At 35.1% G+C, this 17,678-nt stretch overlaps 1 protein-coding gene across 15 annotated transcripts in view; it reads left to right on the forward strand.

Moving 5' to 3' along the window:
• FAM135A (family with sequence similarity 135 member A) overlaps positions 1-17,678 on the forward strand; it is a 123,397-nt gene that overhangs the window by 68,684 nt on the left and 37,035 nt on the right. For 14 of the 15 annotated variants that reach the window (XM_060283321.1, XM_030859203.2, XM_060283328.1 and 11 more), the window contains 2 exons: positions 3,761-3,810; positions 9,701-9,856. In XM_060283321.1, coding sequence (XP_060139304.1) covers positions 3,761-3,810; positions 9,701-9,856 — 206 coding nt within the window. The remainder of the gene's footprint in view (positions 1-3,760; positions 3,811-9,700; positions 9,857-17,678) is intronic. The other variant, XM_060283324.1, reaches the window with a different exon arrangement.

Consider the following 17,678-nt stretch of genomic DNA (forward strand, 5'->3'; position numbering starts at 1 on the left):
TGGTTTAATGGTAATGCCTTAAATTTGTTCAAAGTCAGTTTGTCTTTGGATAGGGCTAAGGTTAATAGAATGTGGTTTAAAAACTGAAGCTAATTTCATGCATTACAGAAGTAAAGAGAGAAGCATCTTTAGTATCTGGCTTTGTTTTTTGAGTCAATTTGTATTTATTTTTTATTGTTCTAAGTTTAAAAAGCAAAATACAGTAATATCAAGTCGCCACTATCCAGATATGTTACACATTTGAAAGGAAATACTGCGATCTCATTATTTTATTGATATATTTCCCTATATGTTATAGACTTTTGTTCTTGAATAGCAATAGTACTTAATTTATTATCTTTCCATAAGTATACTGAAAGTTTTTACTTGGTGTTGAATAGACCATCACTATTACATTTTTTAAAAGTTACTAAAAGCTGTAGAAATAAAAAATAAAATTAAATCACAGCATTTGTTTCTCAGTTTTCGGAAGTATGGACAAAAGGAAATTAAGGAGCCAAAATCTTTCTCCACATTTCTCAAATGAAAACTAGCCCAGAAATACTTAAATTGTGTCAGTTTTCACTAAAACTGTGAAGTGAGAAACTTATCTTGTTATCAGGAAGGAAAAAAGAAAGGTTGAAGATTTATTTATGATCATTATTTTAGAATATAATTTTATATTCTCATTAAGTAACTTAACTATAAAATTGAAGAATTCATGGTGTGAAACGGTCATTTATGACATGTTTTAGTGGTCTTTTTAGCAATAAAAATATACTTCTCATTAACTATTGTATTGTCAGCCTATCAGTTTAGATGTAAGCATGCTAAATAATTTTTAAAAACGCTGCTCATATAATAAGGCCTATATAAAGAAGGGCCCAGTATTTGGTTGAGTGGGAAAAGACTTGATTCAAAACTAAAACATAGTGAAGTTCGTTAATAACACTTTTTTTGAGATATCTTTCATCCTTAACTCCTAGCAGTGTATTGGTATTATCTGAACTATGCTATGAGTATCTGTTGAATGAATGAGGAGATGAGAGGGTGGATAGATTTAGAAGATAAATTTAAGATACATTTACCTTTCGACTTAGCAACTCCATTTTTGTTCATCTGTAGCACGGAAAGGAGTACTCGTATGTAACGGTATATGTGCACGCACATTGATCATAGTATTCTTAGTGGCAAAACACTGAAAACAAAGATAAATGCCCATCATTCAGCAAAGAATGGACTTTGAGGTACCCACACCAAGGGATATTATGCAGCCATTTGAAAAAAGTGCTTTAGGGCTGCATATCCCATTTACATGGAGTAGTGCTGAGAGAAAAAAAGCAAATCGCAGCACGTTTGTAAAATACACCCATTTTTGGAAAGCAGTGACTCCAGATCTCATATATGTATATATTTGAAAATATGGAAGGATGTGTTCTAAGCTGCCACCTTCAATTAGCAGGAGGAGCCAAGGTAAAACAAAGTGTGTAGGGAGCTCCCTGGTGGCCTAGTGGTTAGGATTCCAGGCTTTCGCTGCCACGGCCTGGGTTCAGTCCCTGGTTGGGGAACTGAGATCACACCGCATGGCGCTGCCGAAAAGAAAACTTGTAAGAAAATAACCTGTATACGTTTCTATACAGTTGTATAAATAGATATATAGGCATTTTTAAAGGAAAAATTAATAAACTCAGTTAAAATCCTAAATGATGTTGAAATCATTTCATCTCAAAGGTTTTGAAGTTAAGTTTAGCATTTAAGCATCCCTGAAGGTGTTTGCATTGAAGTAGCTCTCACGAGCCATAATGCAAATGGACCAGTTTCTGCACTTAGGCTCTTGTATGTAAAGATGAGAAAAGTGTATCAAAACTCTAAAAAGTTTATTTTCATTTTTTAAAAATTCATAGGTAGGATATGTAACCTACTAAGACCAATTTTGCTGATTTTCTTCTATCAAAGGAAAACATCATGAGTGATGTGAAAACATGTGATGATGTTGGCATATGGAAGTTATGATTTTAATACAGGGTCTGCCAGATTTTTTCTTTTTTTTTTTGGAAAACCTAACATTAGAAGCCACTGATTTACCTGACTGTGAAATGATTTTTGAAATCTCAGCAGATTTCTTTAGTTATCAGTGGGTTATTTATATATTTGGTGAATTCCAAAACATTTGTGTGTCCTCCTGGTTTTAGTTACCAACAGAGTGTTTGTTGTTCCCATCATAGCTTGGTTGTGTTCAGCACATCAGTGTAACTGCTTATTTTATCAAATTTAAATGTTTATCATTCTTTTTATCAACTAGTAAACATTCAGTATACCTTACGAAACAGTGAGCTGATGAATGAATTCAAGGATGTCACAGAATGTATTCTTGCTTTTGTGTGAGAATGATCAGTTAAACTCCCTAAGGGCCACACGATTATGGAATGTTGTGTGCTGACGCTATGCTGTTAGAGTTCTCTTAGGAGAACTCATTTTAGTTTGATTTCTGAAGAAAAACTGAGTATATCTAAACATGATATTTCAGGCTTTAGCGAAATGTATTCCCTGCAAAAAGTAACTAATAAGTCTTCTATTCTGTTAGTTTCTGTACTCCTTTGTAAATATTACCATTTTGATTGTAAATTAATCTGCACTCCCCTTTGTAAATGGTTGTAGCATACATTAAATAAGTCAGGATTATATGGGAAAAAATTGCCTCGGTTTTAGACTGTCTGATAGACAACTGAATTTATTAAACTAAAATAGAAACTTACTTTTTGTCGGAAAGGATTTTGTCATTCATTTTCATTAAACAGCTTATATTCCACGCATGCTTTATATATGTTTTGGTTATAAAAATTATTTTGACTTGAACTATTAGCTACTGTAAAAAGCGGAGCTTTTGTAAAAAGTGAAGCATGTACATATGTAATACAAAATACTAAGATCACTGGAATTTATAATATGTGAAGTGCAATAAAACCTTAGTTGTATGTTTTATCTTTTCTGTGGTGCAGTTGTGCAAGTTACTTGAGGTATATAGTCAGTAGTTCCTTGACAGCGTTAGCCTCTTATGAGAACAGAAACCCGCTACTTAATACAGGCATACCTCACTTTATTGCACTTCACGGATACTGTGTTTTCCACAAATTGAAGATTTATGGCAACCCTATGGCAAGCAAGTCTGTTGGCAGCATTTTTCCCAACAGCATTTGCTCATTTTGTGTCTGTATCACATTTTGGTAGTTCTCTCACTATTTCAAGCTTTTTCATTATTATCATTATTTTAGTATGGTGATCTGTGATCAGTGATTTTTTATGTTACTATTGCAAAAAGAGTACAATTCACTGAAGGCTCAGATAATGGTTGGCATTTTTTTAGCAATAAAATATTTTTAAATTAAGGTATGTACATTGTTTTTTAGACATAATGCTATTGCACACTTAATAGACTACAGTATAGTATAAATGTAACTTTTACATGCACTGGGAAACCAGAAAATTCATGTAATTAGCTTTATTGCAGTTTTCACTCTTTTGCAGTGGTCTGGAACTGAACTGCAATATTTTCGAGGTATGCCTGTAATCAGAACATAGAATTTACTAATTATCACATTACCTGCATGATTAATGTGTTTAGAAAAATATATTACATTGAAATTTAACTCATTTAATATAGTCCTATATTTTGCAACCTTCTGGTTTTTTAAAGGTAATTTAATTTATTTCTATAATTTCAAAAACAGTTTACAGATCTAACATTGAGATACTTCCTCCAATTACTCTTTACCCCTTTCAGAGGAAATGGATGTGGAAGCGCGACTTACTGAATTATGTGAAGAAGTCAAGGTACTTGCATTTTTAAAATTCACGTTACCAAGTTATTTGAGTGGATTCTGTTTTCTAAGTATTTTATTGAACAAAATATTAATTATTTATCCTTTCTAAAATGCAAAGATAAAATTGTTGATCTAGGTAGAAACACAACTTACTTGATCAAACATTTGACTTGAACGTGAAGTTAAATTAACTTTAAAATGTATATTATTGTGCATATGAATGAAATAGCAAAGACAATTAACTGATCAGAAGTGTCCTTTTTCTCTTATTAGTTCACTCAAAGAATTTCTGGAAAAATTTTTTTAAGCATTACTTAAACTTACATACTTTTGTAAAGTGATATTGTTTAGAAATGAAAGTTTGTTTTATTTCAAGAGATCAGTTTGTCTCAGACCATTTTTCCACTAGTTCATTCTTGCAATTAAATTGAATAGATTTTTATTTTTCCTTTTTCTTCCCCATGGAACTAAGTGTTTTGACTATTTTAGGATCCCTATGTATTTCACTCTTATTTAGCTACGTTAATGGAAGAAATCGGAGACATGAATCAAACAAAAATATATTGACTTCGGGTTGTATTTCTGTATGTAAATTTAAATGAGGACTTGACCCCTTTGGAAAAGGTATTTACCTTCTCCTTGTAAAATTATACATAGGCAGGAGCACTAATGTCATTATAATAGTTGCCCCAAAGAATTATATACGCTTAGAAATAATCTTAATAAGATGTTTGTGATTAATATGGAAAAAAAATACAGTGTCTCACTGACATATTAAAGGAAATTTGGATGAATAAACATTTATGATACTCCCAGACAGAAAGGTGAACGATCTCTGAAAGATCCAGTTTTTCTCAAGTTAATAATATTAATGTGTCTGTATCAAAATACTGTTGGAAACTTTAAACTTATGTTAAAGATCACTTAAAGAAAGATAAGGATGACTAAGAAAAACTTTTGAATAATAATAATATAGAGGGACTTGCCCAAGTGGATGCTAACATATATATATATATAAAACTACAGTTATGGAAATAGAGTAGGACTTCTCTAAAAGACTAGAAAGACAAATCAATGAAACTAAATAGCACTGAAACAGTCACTAAATATGTTTAAGAATTGAATATATGATAAAATACCGGGTTACATAAATAGTGTGGTAAAATACCATACTATAGAAGAAAATTCTAAATGGACTTGAAGAGTTAAATGTCCAGAAAAATTTGGAAGATAAATTTACATATACATGTATATATAAACAATCTGATCTTAGGATATGAAATAACTTTTTCAGAGTAATAGTATAAAAGACAAAATAAGGTATTGATGATTTGAAACTTCTTTAAAACAAAATAAAATATAAATAAAGTTGAAAGGAAGCAATAAACTGGAAGAAAATATTTGCAATACTTAAAAGTGGCAAATGATTAATACTCACAATATATAAAGAAGTCCTATGCATCAGTTTCAAAACACCCCCCGGGAAAAAGGGATGTGCATAGAGGCAATGTACAAAATGCAGTTCTTAGCAGAACAAGTTGGCTACATAGGTGACACTAAGTCTTACTGAAAACCAGGGAAATGCATATTTAAACAATAAAAGGGTTTTTTGACCATGGAATTTGCAAAAATGAAAGTGACTGCTAATCTGCATTGTTGATAAGGGTGTAGGGAAACTAGTATCTGCCTGTGCTGTTGGTGAGGGTAGAAACTGGTACATTTTTTAGGTCACTTCATCAGTCTATTCTGAAAACATCTATTAAAACACATGCTCTGCCACAAAACAGTTTTTATTTAGGAATCTGTCCCGCAGAAGTGCTAATACATTTCAACAGACATAAAGAATTGTCAATTCCCATGTAGCCATTTGAAAGGATTAGGCAAGTCTCTATGCATTGACATGGATTCCTTAATTCAAGATATATGTATTCATTTATGATGCAAGGTACTGTTTTCATGCTGCAAAGCTCTCTAGGATATATTAATTGAAAAAGTAGGGACTTCCCTGGCAGTCCAGTGGTTAAGACTTTGCCTTCCAATACAGGGTGTTCATGTAGGATCCCTGATCCGGGAGCTAAGATCCTACATGCCTCAGGGCCAAAAAACCAAAATGTAAAACAGAAACAATGTTGTAACAAATTCAATAAAGACTTAAAAAAATGGTCCACGTCAAAAATCTTTAAAAGAAAAAATAAGTTGGAAAAATATGAGTACGATTTTTATATGTTAATAAAAGCTCTGTATGTATTTGATCATATTTGTGTGATTAGAATACATATAAAATATTTGAAAGGATATATATACACACATACATATACATTTCAAACTTAACAAAAATACAGAAAACAGGGCTTCCCTCGTGGCACAGTGGTTGAGAGTCCGCCTGCCGATGCAGCGGATACGGGTTCGTGCCCCGGTCCGGGAGGATCTCACATGCCGCGGAGCGGCTAGACCCGTGAGCCATGGCCGCTGAGCCTGCGCGTCCGGAGCCTGTGCTCCGCAACGGGAGAGGCCACAGCAGTGCGAGGCCCGCGTACCGCAAAAAAACAAAAACAATGAAGGATGGGGCTGTGAAGGAAAAGTTTTATTCTTTACTCTATATCCATCTGTATTAAGTGTCAAAAAATTATATGTATTCAAATATTACTAATAAATTTTTATGTACTCGTATTTAATTTCAGCATTTAAATGGACGTCATAAAATTTAACGTAAACTATGGTAAACTTTGACAGCAGATAGAATACACAAGAGGTGGAATAATAAGTCTTACAAAGAGGTCTTACAAATCGTTAAGGAAACCTGTTATTCCACATTTTTCATATTAATATAGGTTAGACACCAAATTACAAAAACTGGTAATAAGTATATGGAAAATATTTAATTATCAAAGAACCCAAAATTTAAATATTCTGACATCATTTTTAACCTAACTGTGATTTTTTTTTTTTTTTTTTCACGGTACGTGCAGCTCCCACTCTTGTGGCCTCTCCCGTTGCGGAGCACAGGCTCTGGACGCGCAGGCTCAGCGGCCATGGCTCACGGGCCCAGCCGCTCCGTGGCATGTGGGATCTTCCCGTACCGGGACACGAACCCGTGTCCCCTGCATCGGCAGGCGGACTCTCAACCACTGCGCCACCAGGGAAGCCCTAGCTGTGATTTTTTAATAACAATGTAATGCTTATTGAGATGCGCTGAGATACAGATTCTCGTACCTCGTAGATCTTTCTCAGAGATTAGTTTGGCAGTATGTATCCAAAGCCAAAAAGAGTATTTCTTCTTAATTTATACCAAATAAACAGAAATTCATATGTAGTGTAACTTATAATATTGTAAAACATTAACCTAAATAAATCCCCAACAGTAGGACAATGGTTAAAGAAATCATGGGACACTCATAATCTAAAGAAGTTGTACAACCTTAAAAATGTTGCTTTCAACAAATGTTCGATGATGTAGGGAAATGCTCATACTGTGTTATCCAGTGAAAATGGCATAAAGCTATATATGATTCTGTTTTTTTCCTCTCTATAACTGAAAAAAATTGAAGACTATAAACTAAAATGAACTTTATTTTTTTCTTTTTTGCTTTCCCCCATTTCCAAGTCTATTAAAGTAAGCACCATTTTGTAATCAAACAAGGTCAGTGAGTGCTACGAATAGGACAAAATAATGAATGTTATTTGAAAAAAATATATAAATGTAAGGTCTTATTATTCCTACATTTATACATATAAAAGATCTTGTCAAACTTAATTCTGATTTCCTTTTTAATATAAAAAAGAGATTATTATTTATATTTTGACACTTACTGTAAAGAGTTATATAAACCAAAGGAGTAATTGATACCCGAAGGGATGCTTTTCCCAATAATGAAAATACTAAAAGTCCTTTCTCAGAACCTTGGTACCATGATCCCTGAGAAATACAATTAATAAATACAAGGTATCTAGATAGCCTCGCTCTCTGGAGGAGAATTAGCTCTACTTGTGTGTAGATTATACTAGGTGTAGCATTGCTTGCCTTACGTAGTGCTATTTAATCACTGTCAAATACTTACTCTAGTCTTCTTTTCCTAACTCCATTAAATTCATTCCTGAAACAATACTGCAGGTTTCAGCTTCTTTATAGTACATCTTAATCTTTTGTGTGTTCTTAGGAGACATGAGAAACTTGTTAGCTTCATTTCTAATAACACTTATAAACCATTTCCTGGGGCAGAACACCTCTGTAGAATTTCTGTGTATGTTGATGAATCAGTACTTATCATCTGTTGACTCTATTAGCTTGCATTCCAGAATTCTGGAATTTGTCAGCGTTTTCTGAGTTTGTCCTTGTATTCTGGGAGCTTTTTCCTTATCCGAGGCCTGTAATTCCTTATTCATTCATTCATTTATTCGTCCAGTTAGTATTTATTGAGTGACTACTGTGTACCGGTAACCAGAGTCACAAAAGTGAATAAGACACGATCCCTTCCTTTCTTACTAATGCTGCGGAGTTTTTGTTTTAAGTGTTCTCTTAGTTAAGAAGATAAATGGAAGCTTGGTTTGGGTTGGGGAAGAAAAGCCTGCTGGATTGCAGACTTCAAAAAGAAGCCAATACAAACTGAGAGAAAGAGGGTCATATGTGATAAGCAACATTTGGGGGTTTTGTTTGTTTTTAGAAAGGGAGGGTGCAGTGCAGTTTGGGACACGTTGAACTGTCCAAGTACAGTCATCCAGTAGATGCTGGATCTAGAGCTCGGGGAGATGTGATCCAGAGCCATAAATGAGGCCATCATTGGTGTGTAGGTGGGAATGGCTCTCAGCTTCAATCTGAGCAGACTTCTTCCATCTTTACAGTAGGAAAATGAGATCAGCACCCGTGTATGTATTTAAAGTAGATTTCTTAGTGTTACTAGTAATTAAAGACAGATTTTTGCATCAAGATACTACGTCCCTGAAGACTGACTGCTGCCTCAGTGTATTGAAGAAAAGCCTGTCCTTATGATAAAAATGCTTGACCAAAGAGAAACATCATTCTGACTTATAGTCCTTTGTTATTCTTTGTTTAGAAGTTCTTATTTTATCAATTCAAGAAGACCAAATGCCTTTTAGAAGATTCTGCATCTCATTCAGTACTCTTAACTTCCATCATCAGTTTAGGTGAATATTTAAATAAAGGGGATAATTTAATACCACTATTAGAACACTCATAATAGTATATTGTAATCATTTACCCACTTTTCTTTCCTCATTAGACTGCGAACTTTTCATATTAATCTTGGTGTCTGTAGAATGTAGGCCCTAGCATGTAAAATGTGCGCAGTAAATACTGGGTGAGTGAATTGTTAGAAAAGAGAAGGAAAGAAGTGTTCGACAGCTCTATGAAAGGATTCCCGCAAGCAACATAAAATCTAGGAGCACAGGTGTGAGGGCAAAGCAGTACTTTAGAGAGTGTCTCCTTTCTGAGGAGTTACAGATCTTTTAAGTACTTTACTTAGCTGATGGGGAAAAAAATCAGATTTTAAGATTTCATCATCTTTCAAAATTTTTATAACTTTCATCATGATTTGTACATTGTGTTTAAAATTCCCAGTATTTTAGTGTTTGAATTTGATCATGTTCTATAGAATCCTGATTTGTAACTTTAGACTATGATGTTATTTCAGTAACAAGATACCTCCGGTATTGAAATATTGGTTAAATGGTCGAAAAGTGCTGTAGTAACTATCAGATAGAAAAAAGCCATGGGTCAGTTGGTCTCTCTCCACACACACATGCAAGTGCGCACACACACATGCAAGCGCGCACACACCCATTTTTTAAAACTAAAAATTTGCCTTTGTATTCTCAGTAATATATATAGGTGTGTTATGGTAATTCTCAGAGAGCAGTAAAGGTTTTTTCCCTTGTCATTTCAGAAAATAGAGAATCCTGATGAACTGGCAGAACTTATAAATATGAATCTCGCACAACTTTGCTCACTTCTAATGGCTTTATGGGGACAGTTTCTGGAAGTTATAACACTACATGAAGAGCTAAGACTAGTACTAGCACAAGAGCACCATACTTTGAGGGTAAGTTTAAAAAAAGTGATGTTAGAGCATTTTAATGAGTACAGTAAGTCCCCTACATACGAATCTTCAAGTTGTGAACTTTGAAAGATGCAAACACATGTTCGCATGTCCAGTCACGTAAGTTAGTCCACGTGTCTGGCTACGTTGTCACGTGCGTGCATCCTCTACAAGTGGTTGTGCTTTTGTGTATTTTACTGTACTGTACTGTATAGAATACAGTAGTATAGTATCTTTATTTCAAGCGTACGACGTCCGGAAGCAAGTGTAAAAGCAGTGGTGATGTAGCTGGTACTGCTAAGAAGCGCCAGCTGTTGTACTGCACTACTGTACTTTTCACGGCACTGTACTGTAAGATCAAAAATGTTTTCTTTATTTTTTGTGTTTCTTTTTATGTATTATTTGTGTGAAAAGTACTATAAACCTATTACAGTATAGTACTATATAGCTGATTGTGTTAGTTGGGTACCTAGGCTAACCTTGTTGGACTTAACAAACAAATTGGCCTTATGAACACACTCTCGGAACAGAACTCGTTCATACGTAGGGGACTTACTGTGTCGCTTTCTATTTCTCCCTTCAGATCTGTTAGTATTTGCTTAATATATTCATGTGTTCTGGTGTTGAGAACATATATATTTACAGTTGGGAACTCCCTGGCAGTCCAGTGGTTAGGACTTGGTGCTTTCACTGCAGTGGCCTGGGTTCAATGCCTTTTCAGGGAACTAAGATGCCACAAGGTGCATGGCACAGCCAAAAATAAATAAATAAATAAATTAGGTCAAGTTGATTGATACGGTTGTTTAACCAATATTCTGGATTAACTTTTTTTTCCTGTATCAGTATTTTAAAGACATACCTTTATCATCATCCTCCATAATCTCGGATGAGAAATCAGTTGTCATTTATATTGTTGTTTCCCTCCAGCTGCTGTTATAATTTTCTCCTTATCTTTGGTTTGAAGCAGTTTGACTCTGACGGTGCCTTGTTGTAGTTCTCTTTATATTGCTTGTAGTTTATATATTTTCTTTATATTTATCTAAATATATATTTATATATTTTCTTGATATTTATCTTTATGTTTATTTATCTCGTGATTTGCCGAGATCCTCATATCTGCAGGGTGATATTTTTATCAAAATTTTAGCCATTAGAACTACAGAATTTTTCTGCCCCAGTTTTCTCCTCTACTCTCTCTCTGGCATTCTGATTTCACTTATGTTACACTATTTGATATTATTTTGTTTCTTAGTAGTTTTTCTCTGTGCTCTTCAGAGTGAATAATTTCTGTTCTTCCATCTTTGAATTCACTAACTCATTTCTGTAGTGTCTAATCTGCTCTAACTCTTCTCTAGTAAAATTTTCATTTCAGATATATACTTTTTACTTCCAAAATTTGCCTTTGGTTCTTTTCTTTTTTTAATCATTTCATTTTTCTGCTAAGGTTCCTCATCTCTTCATTCATTATGACCAGCTTCTCCCAGTCATTGGCTAGTTTATACTTATGGCTTGAAAGTACTTGCCTGAACTTCTGGTTTCTGATCCAGCTTTAAGAGGCTTGGACTTCATCACTCCCTTTCTAACAACAAGAAAAGAGCTGAACAAACCAAATATCAACACACCTTTTTAGGTCCATTAGAGAACCAAGGCCACGGGATAAACTCCTGACCCCCAAACTGGAGAGATGGCTAGCCAGTTACAGAGAATCACATCTTGCCAAAGCAGAAACCAACCCATGAACAGAAGTCACCAGGAGCCAGTACCAGGAGAGCAAAACTTAAACTGTAATTGATGAATTTCTGGAGGCTCAGTGTGAACAAGCTTGAGTTAATAACTCCAGGAGGGCCCAGTCTTAGGGGACACCCACACTTCTATGAGTTTTAGCTCCAGGAACCCTACCAGGTTCACATAGTTCAAATCAGAGAAATCCCCTCATGCAGGGAGAGGGGGAAATAGCCATTTGTAAATACATCCAGAGCATTCTGTCCTTCTTAACAAGACCTTCCTCCTCAGAAACTGTCTTTCTAGAGTCCAGCTGACCTGGGGGACCCAGCTCCAGCCCTCTCTAGCCTTTCACTTGGGGGAAGGAAAATACCCAACTTATAAATTATTAGGGATTCGCAGATTAAAGCAACAGCGAGGTACCTTGCACACCTGTAAGAATGACTAAAATTGAAAACACTGACAGCACTAAATATTGGTGAAGATGTGGAGCAACAGGAACTCTCATTCATTGCTGTTGGGGATGCAAAATGATACAACCACTTTGGAAGACAGTTTGACAGTTTCATATAAATCTAAACATACTCTTACGTAATAATCTAGCTACCATGCTCTTTGGTATTTACCCAAATTAGTTAAAAACTTAGGTCTGCACAAAAACCTGCACTCAGATATTTACAGCAACTTTTTTTTTATAATTGCCAAAACTTAGATGTCCTTCATCAGGTGAATGGTTAAACAAACTGTTGTGCATTTACACGATGGAATATTTTTCAGTAATAAAAAGAAATAAGCTATCAAACCACGAAAAGACATAGAGAAACCTTAAAAGTATATCACTGCTAAATGAAAGAAGCCAATCTGAAGAGTTACCTATTATATGATTCCAATTCTATGACATTCTGGAAAAGGAAAAACTATAAATAAATAATCAGTGGTCGCCAGGGGCTCAGGGGGATTGGGAGAGAGTCTAGTGGGTGGAGCATAGGAGATTTTTAGGGCAGTAAAACTGTTCTCTATGATATCGTAATGGTGGATACGTGTCACTATACATTTGGCAAAGCCCATACAATTCACAACAACAAGGGTGAACCTTAATGTAAACGATGGACTTTAGTTAATAACAATGTATCAGTATTGGTTCGTCAGTTATAACAAATGCATCACCATAATACAAGACGTAAATAATAGGAGAAACTTGGGGGCTTGAGGTATAGTTGGAACTCCCTATACTTTCTGATCAATTTTTCTCTAAACCTAAGACTGCTCTGAAAAACCTAGTCTATTAATTATTTAAAAAGAGAAAGAAAAGTGCTTGCCTGCTAATTCTAACACCTAGATTATCTTGGAGTCTACTTCTAACTGCTTTTATCTCTTGGTTGTAAGTTACATCTTCCAGCTTCTTTGCATGTCTAGTTGATGTTCTTCAGTGCTTGAAACAGTTGCTCCTGTATCTTGTGCAGTTTTGTAAGTTGTTTTCAGTACAGTCAATCCAATACTACTTGCTCTGTCATGGTCTAAGTAGAAGTTAAATAGTGCTTTTCAACCATGGCTGTACATTAGAATCACCTAGGGAACTTTAAAACTTACCAGTGCTGAATGAGGCCCAGGCATGGGTAATTTTTTAAAAATTCTCCAAGTGATTAACAGGGTTAGGCTTTTCCCTGAATACGAGCATTCTACTAGGGGGAGTGGGAAGTGAAATCTGGCCTCTCCTTCCCGGGGGCAGGTTGTATCTGCCTGTGGAAGGAGCACCTTTTTGTTTTTGTTTTGAATATAGTTCCCTGGGCTATACAATAGGACTTTGTTGTTTATCTGTTCTATATATACTAGTTTGCATCTGCAAATCCCAAACTCCCACTCCTTCCCTCCCGCAACCCCCTCCCGCTTGGCAACCGCAAGTCTGTTCTCTAGTCTGTGAGTCTGTTTGTGTTTCATAGATAAGTTCATTTGTGTCCTACTTTAGATTCCACCTATAAGTAATATCATATGATATTTGTCTTTCTCTGTCTGACTTACTTCACTTAGTATGATCATCTCCAGGTCCATCCAAGTTCCTGCAAATGGCATTATTTCATTCTTTTTTATAGCTGAGTAGTATTCCATTGTATATATGTACCACATCTTCTTCACGCATTCACCTGTCAGTGGACATTTAGGTTGCTTCCATGTCTTGGTTATTGTGAATAGTGCTGCAAGGAACATTGGGGTGCATGTATCCTTTTGAATTAGAGTTTTCTCCAGATATATGCGCGGGAGTGGTATTGCTACATTATACGGTAGTTCTGTTTTTAGTTTTTTGAGGAATCTTCATTCTGTTCTGAAGGAGCACTTTTTTGAATTTGCCCTTCAAAGCTTCCATATGGATCAGCAGGACCCTGGATTCTAATGTGTAGCCACTAGCTTCCCCTAACAAGGGTGGAGGGTCAGGAATTCTTATTAACTTTTACAGAGATTTTAAGATCATAACGTTTTCAAGTGTATTGATGCTTTCTGTGCTCTAGAAGAGGGAAAGAGTTAGAAATAACTTGTATAGCCATCCTTTCCCACTTAAAGGTTTCTTTACAATGATGTGTTATCTATTCAAAACATTGCACAGTTTGCATTTTTAAGAACTCATCTCTAAAACTACTTCATCTGATATTCCTTCAGTACAACTGTATCAATGAACCTTAATATATTAAGCTCTATCTTTTTTTAATAAAGTAGAAGTACTTTCTGAGAACATATTGTTTATTTGTAATATTTAGTTTGATGCCATTTATTTCCTATTTTGCAAGGTTTAGGCAGACTCCCATTGTTAATGTAATTATTAACATAAAATATATTATAGCTTTTATGTGTATATACAAAAAACATGCCCAGAATTTTCAAGAAATAAGTCTACCCATACGTGAATTTTGTTATCATCCAATATGTGCTTTCTAAAGGGCTAATTTTTTCCTTAAATTATTTTTGACCATTTTAAATGAAAACTTTCTAGTGTGCTTCATGGTTGCTTACCTTCTGAAGTAGAGTATATGGAACCTAATTTAGCCCTTTCAAAGTGACTTAGTTATCATTATCAATCTTGTGTAATCTATTCTGCTTTAATAGTACACTGGTGTCCTGTGCTCTCAAAAATGTCTGGATAGTAGATCCTCCATTAGAGAGGCCCAAGTTATATTAATTTTTTTTACTGATTTTATCTGCTTTTTATGGGAATTTTCTAGGTTTTCTTTAAGAGGGACCTTTTTGTTTCAGCATCAAGTTCTTATTTCCTTTGTCTATTATACTTATGTATACTTAATGCCTATATATACTATATATGCTCTACTTCTCCTTCTCCCTTGGTTTCATTTGCTCTTTATAATGTACTGTGGATTGAGAAAACAAATAACTTAAACCAGTAGGGGTTGTATCTAACAGTAAACATAAATCAGGTTTGTATAAAAAGAACTTAAAGAACATTTGTTCAGATAGCCTCATCCACCGGAGGGCAGACAGCAGAAGCAAAAAGCACTACAGCCCTGCAGCCTGTGGAACAAAAACCACATTCACAGAAAGATAGACAAGATGAAAGGGCAGAGGGCAATGTACCAGATGAAGGAACAAGGTAAAACCCCAGAAAAACAACTAAATGAAGTGGAGATAGGCAACCTTCCAAATAAAGATTTCACAATAATGATATTGAAGATGATCCAGGACCTCGGAAAAAGAATGGAGGCAAAGATCGAGAAGATGCGAGAAATATTTAACAGAGACCTAGAAGAATTAAAGAACAAACAACTAGAAGAATTAAAGGACAAACAAACAGAGATGAACAATACAATAACTGAAATGAAAAATACACTAGGAGAAATCAATAGCAGAATAACTGAGGCAGAAGAACAGATAAGTGACCCGGAAGACAGAATGGTGGAATTCACTGCCGTGGAACAGAATAAAGAAAAAAGAATGAAAAGAAATGAAGACAGCCTAAGAGACCTCTGGGACTACATTAAATGCAACAACATTGGCATTATAGGGGTCTCAGAAGGAGAAGAGAGAGAGAAAGGACCCGAGAAAATATTTGAAGAGATTATAGTCGAAAATTTCCCTAACATGGGAAAGGAAATAGCCACCCAAGCCCAGGAAGCGCAGAGAGTCCCAGGCATGATAAACCCAAGGAGAAATACACCGAGACACATAGTAATAAAGTAGACAAAAATTAACGACAAAGAAATATTATTGAAAGCAGCAAGGGAAAAATGACAAATAACATACAAGGGAAGTCCCATAAGGTTAACAGCTGATTTCTCAGCAGAAACTCTACAAGCCAGAAGAGAGTGGCATGATATATTTAAAGTGATGAAAGGGAAGAACCTACCACCAAGGTTACTCTACCCGGCAAGGATCTCATTCAGATTCGATGGAGAAATCAAAAGCTTTACATAGGAAGCAAAAGCTAAGAGAATTCAACACCACCAAACGAGCTCTACAACAAATGCTAAGGAACTTCTCTAAGTGGGAAACACAAGAGAAGAAAAGGACCTACAAAAACAAATCCATAACAATTAAGAAAATGGTAATAGGAACATACATATTGATAATTACGTTAAATGTAAATGGATTAAATGCCCCAAACAAAAGACACAGGCTTGCTGAATGGATGCGAAAACAAGACGCATATATATGCTGTCTACAAGAGACCCACTTCAGACCTAGGGACACATACAGACTGAAAGTGAGGGAATGGAAAAAGATATTCCATGCAAATGGAAATCAAAAGAAAGCTGAAGTGGCAATACTCATATCAGATAAAATAGACTTTAAAATAATGAATGTTACAAGAGACAAGGAAAGACACTACCTAATGATCAAGAGATTGATCCAAGAAAAAGATGTAACAATTATAAATATATATGCACCCATATATACATGGTGCACCCATATATATATGGTGCTTATGTATTGAGGTGCTCCTAAACATAGGAGCACCTCAATACATAAGGCAACTGCTAACAGCTCTGAAAGAGGAAATCAACAGTAACACAATAATAGTGGGGGACTTTAACATCTCACTTACACCAATGGACAGATCATCCATAATGAAAATAAATAAGGAAGCACAAGCTTTAAATGACACAATAGACCAGATAGATTTAATTGATATTTGTAGGACATTCCATCCAAAAACAGCAGATTACACTTCCTTCTCAAGTGCGCACAGAACATTCTCCAGGGTAGATCACATCTTGGGTCACAAATCAGGCCTCAGTAAATGTAAGAAAATTGAAATCATATCAAGCATCTTTTCCGACCACAGCACTATGAGATTAAGAATCAATTACAGAGGAAAAAAACGTAAAAACCACAAACACATGGAGGCTAAACAATACATTACTAAATAACCAAAAGATCACTGAGGAAATCAAAAAATGCCTAGAGACAAATGACAACGAAAACACGACTATGGGATGCAGCAAAAGCAGTTCTAAGAGGGAAGTTTATAGCAATACAAGCCTACCTCAGGAAGCAAGAAAAATCTCATAAACAATCTAACCCTATGCCTAAAGGAACTAGAGACAAAAGAACAAACAAAACCCAAAGTTAATAGAAGGAAAGAAATCATAAAGATCAGAGCAGAAATAAATGAAATAGAAACAAAGAAGACAATAGCAAAGATTGATAAAACGAAAAGCTTGTTCTTTGAGAAGATAAACAAAATTGATAAACCATTAGCCACACTCATCAAGGAAAAGAGGGAGAGGACTCAAATCAATAAAATTAGAAATGAAAAAGGAGAAGTTACAATAGACACCGCAGAAGTACAAAGCATCCTAAGAGACTACTACAAGCAACTCTGTGCCAATTAAATGGACAACCTGGAAGAAATGGACAAATTCTTAGAAAGGTATAACCTTCCAAGACTGAACCAGGAAGAAATAGAAAATATGCACAGACCAATCACAAGTAATGAAATTGAAACTATGATTTAAAATCTTCCAACAAACAAAAGTCCAGGACCAGATGGCTTCACAGGTGAATTCTTTCAAACATTTAGAGAAGAGCTAACATCCATCCTTCTCAAACTCTTCCAAAATATAGCAGAGGGAGGAACACTCCCAAACTCATTCTACGA

This window comes from Globicephala melas, chromosome 14 (genome assembly GCF_963455315.2).
Source record: "Globicephala melas chromosome 14, mGloMel1.2, whole genome shotgun sequence".
In the NCBI taxonomy this organism is placed as follows: domain Eukaryota; kingdom Metazoa; phylum Chordata; class Mammalia; order Artiodactyla; family Delphinidae; genus Globicephala; species Globicephala melas.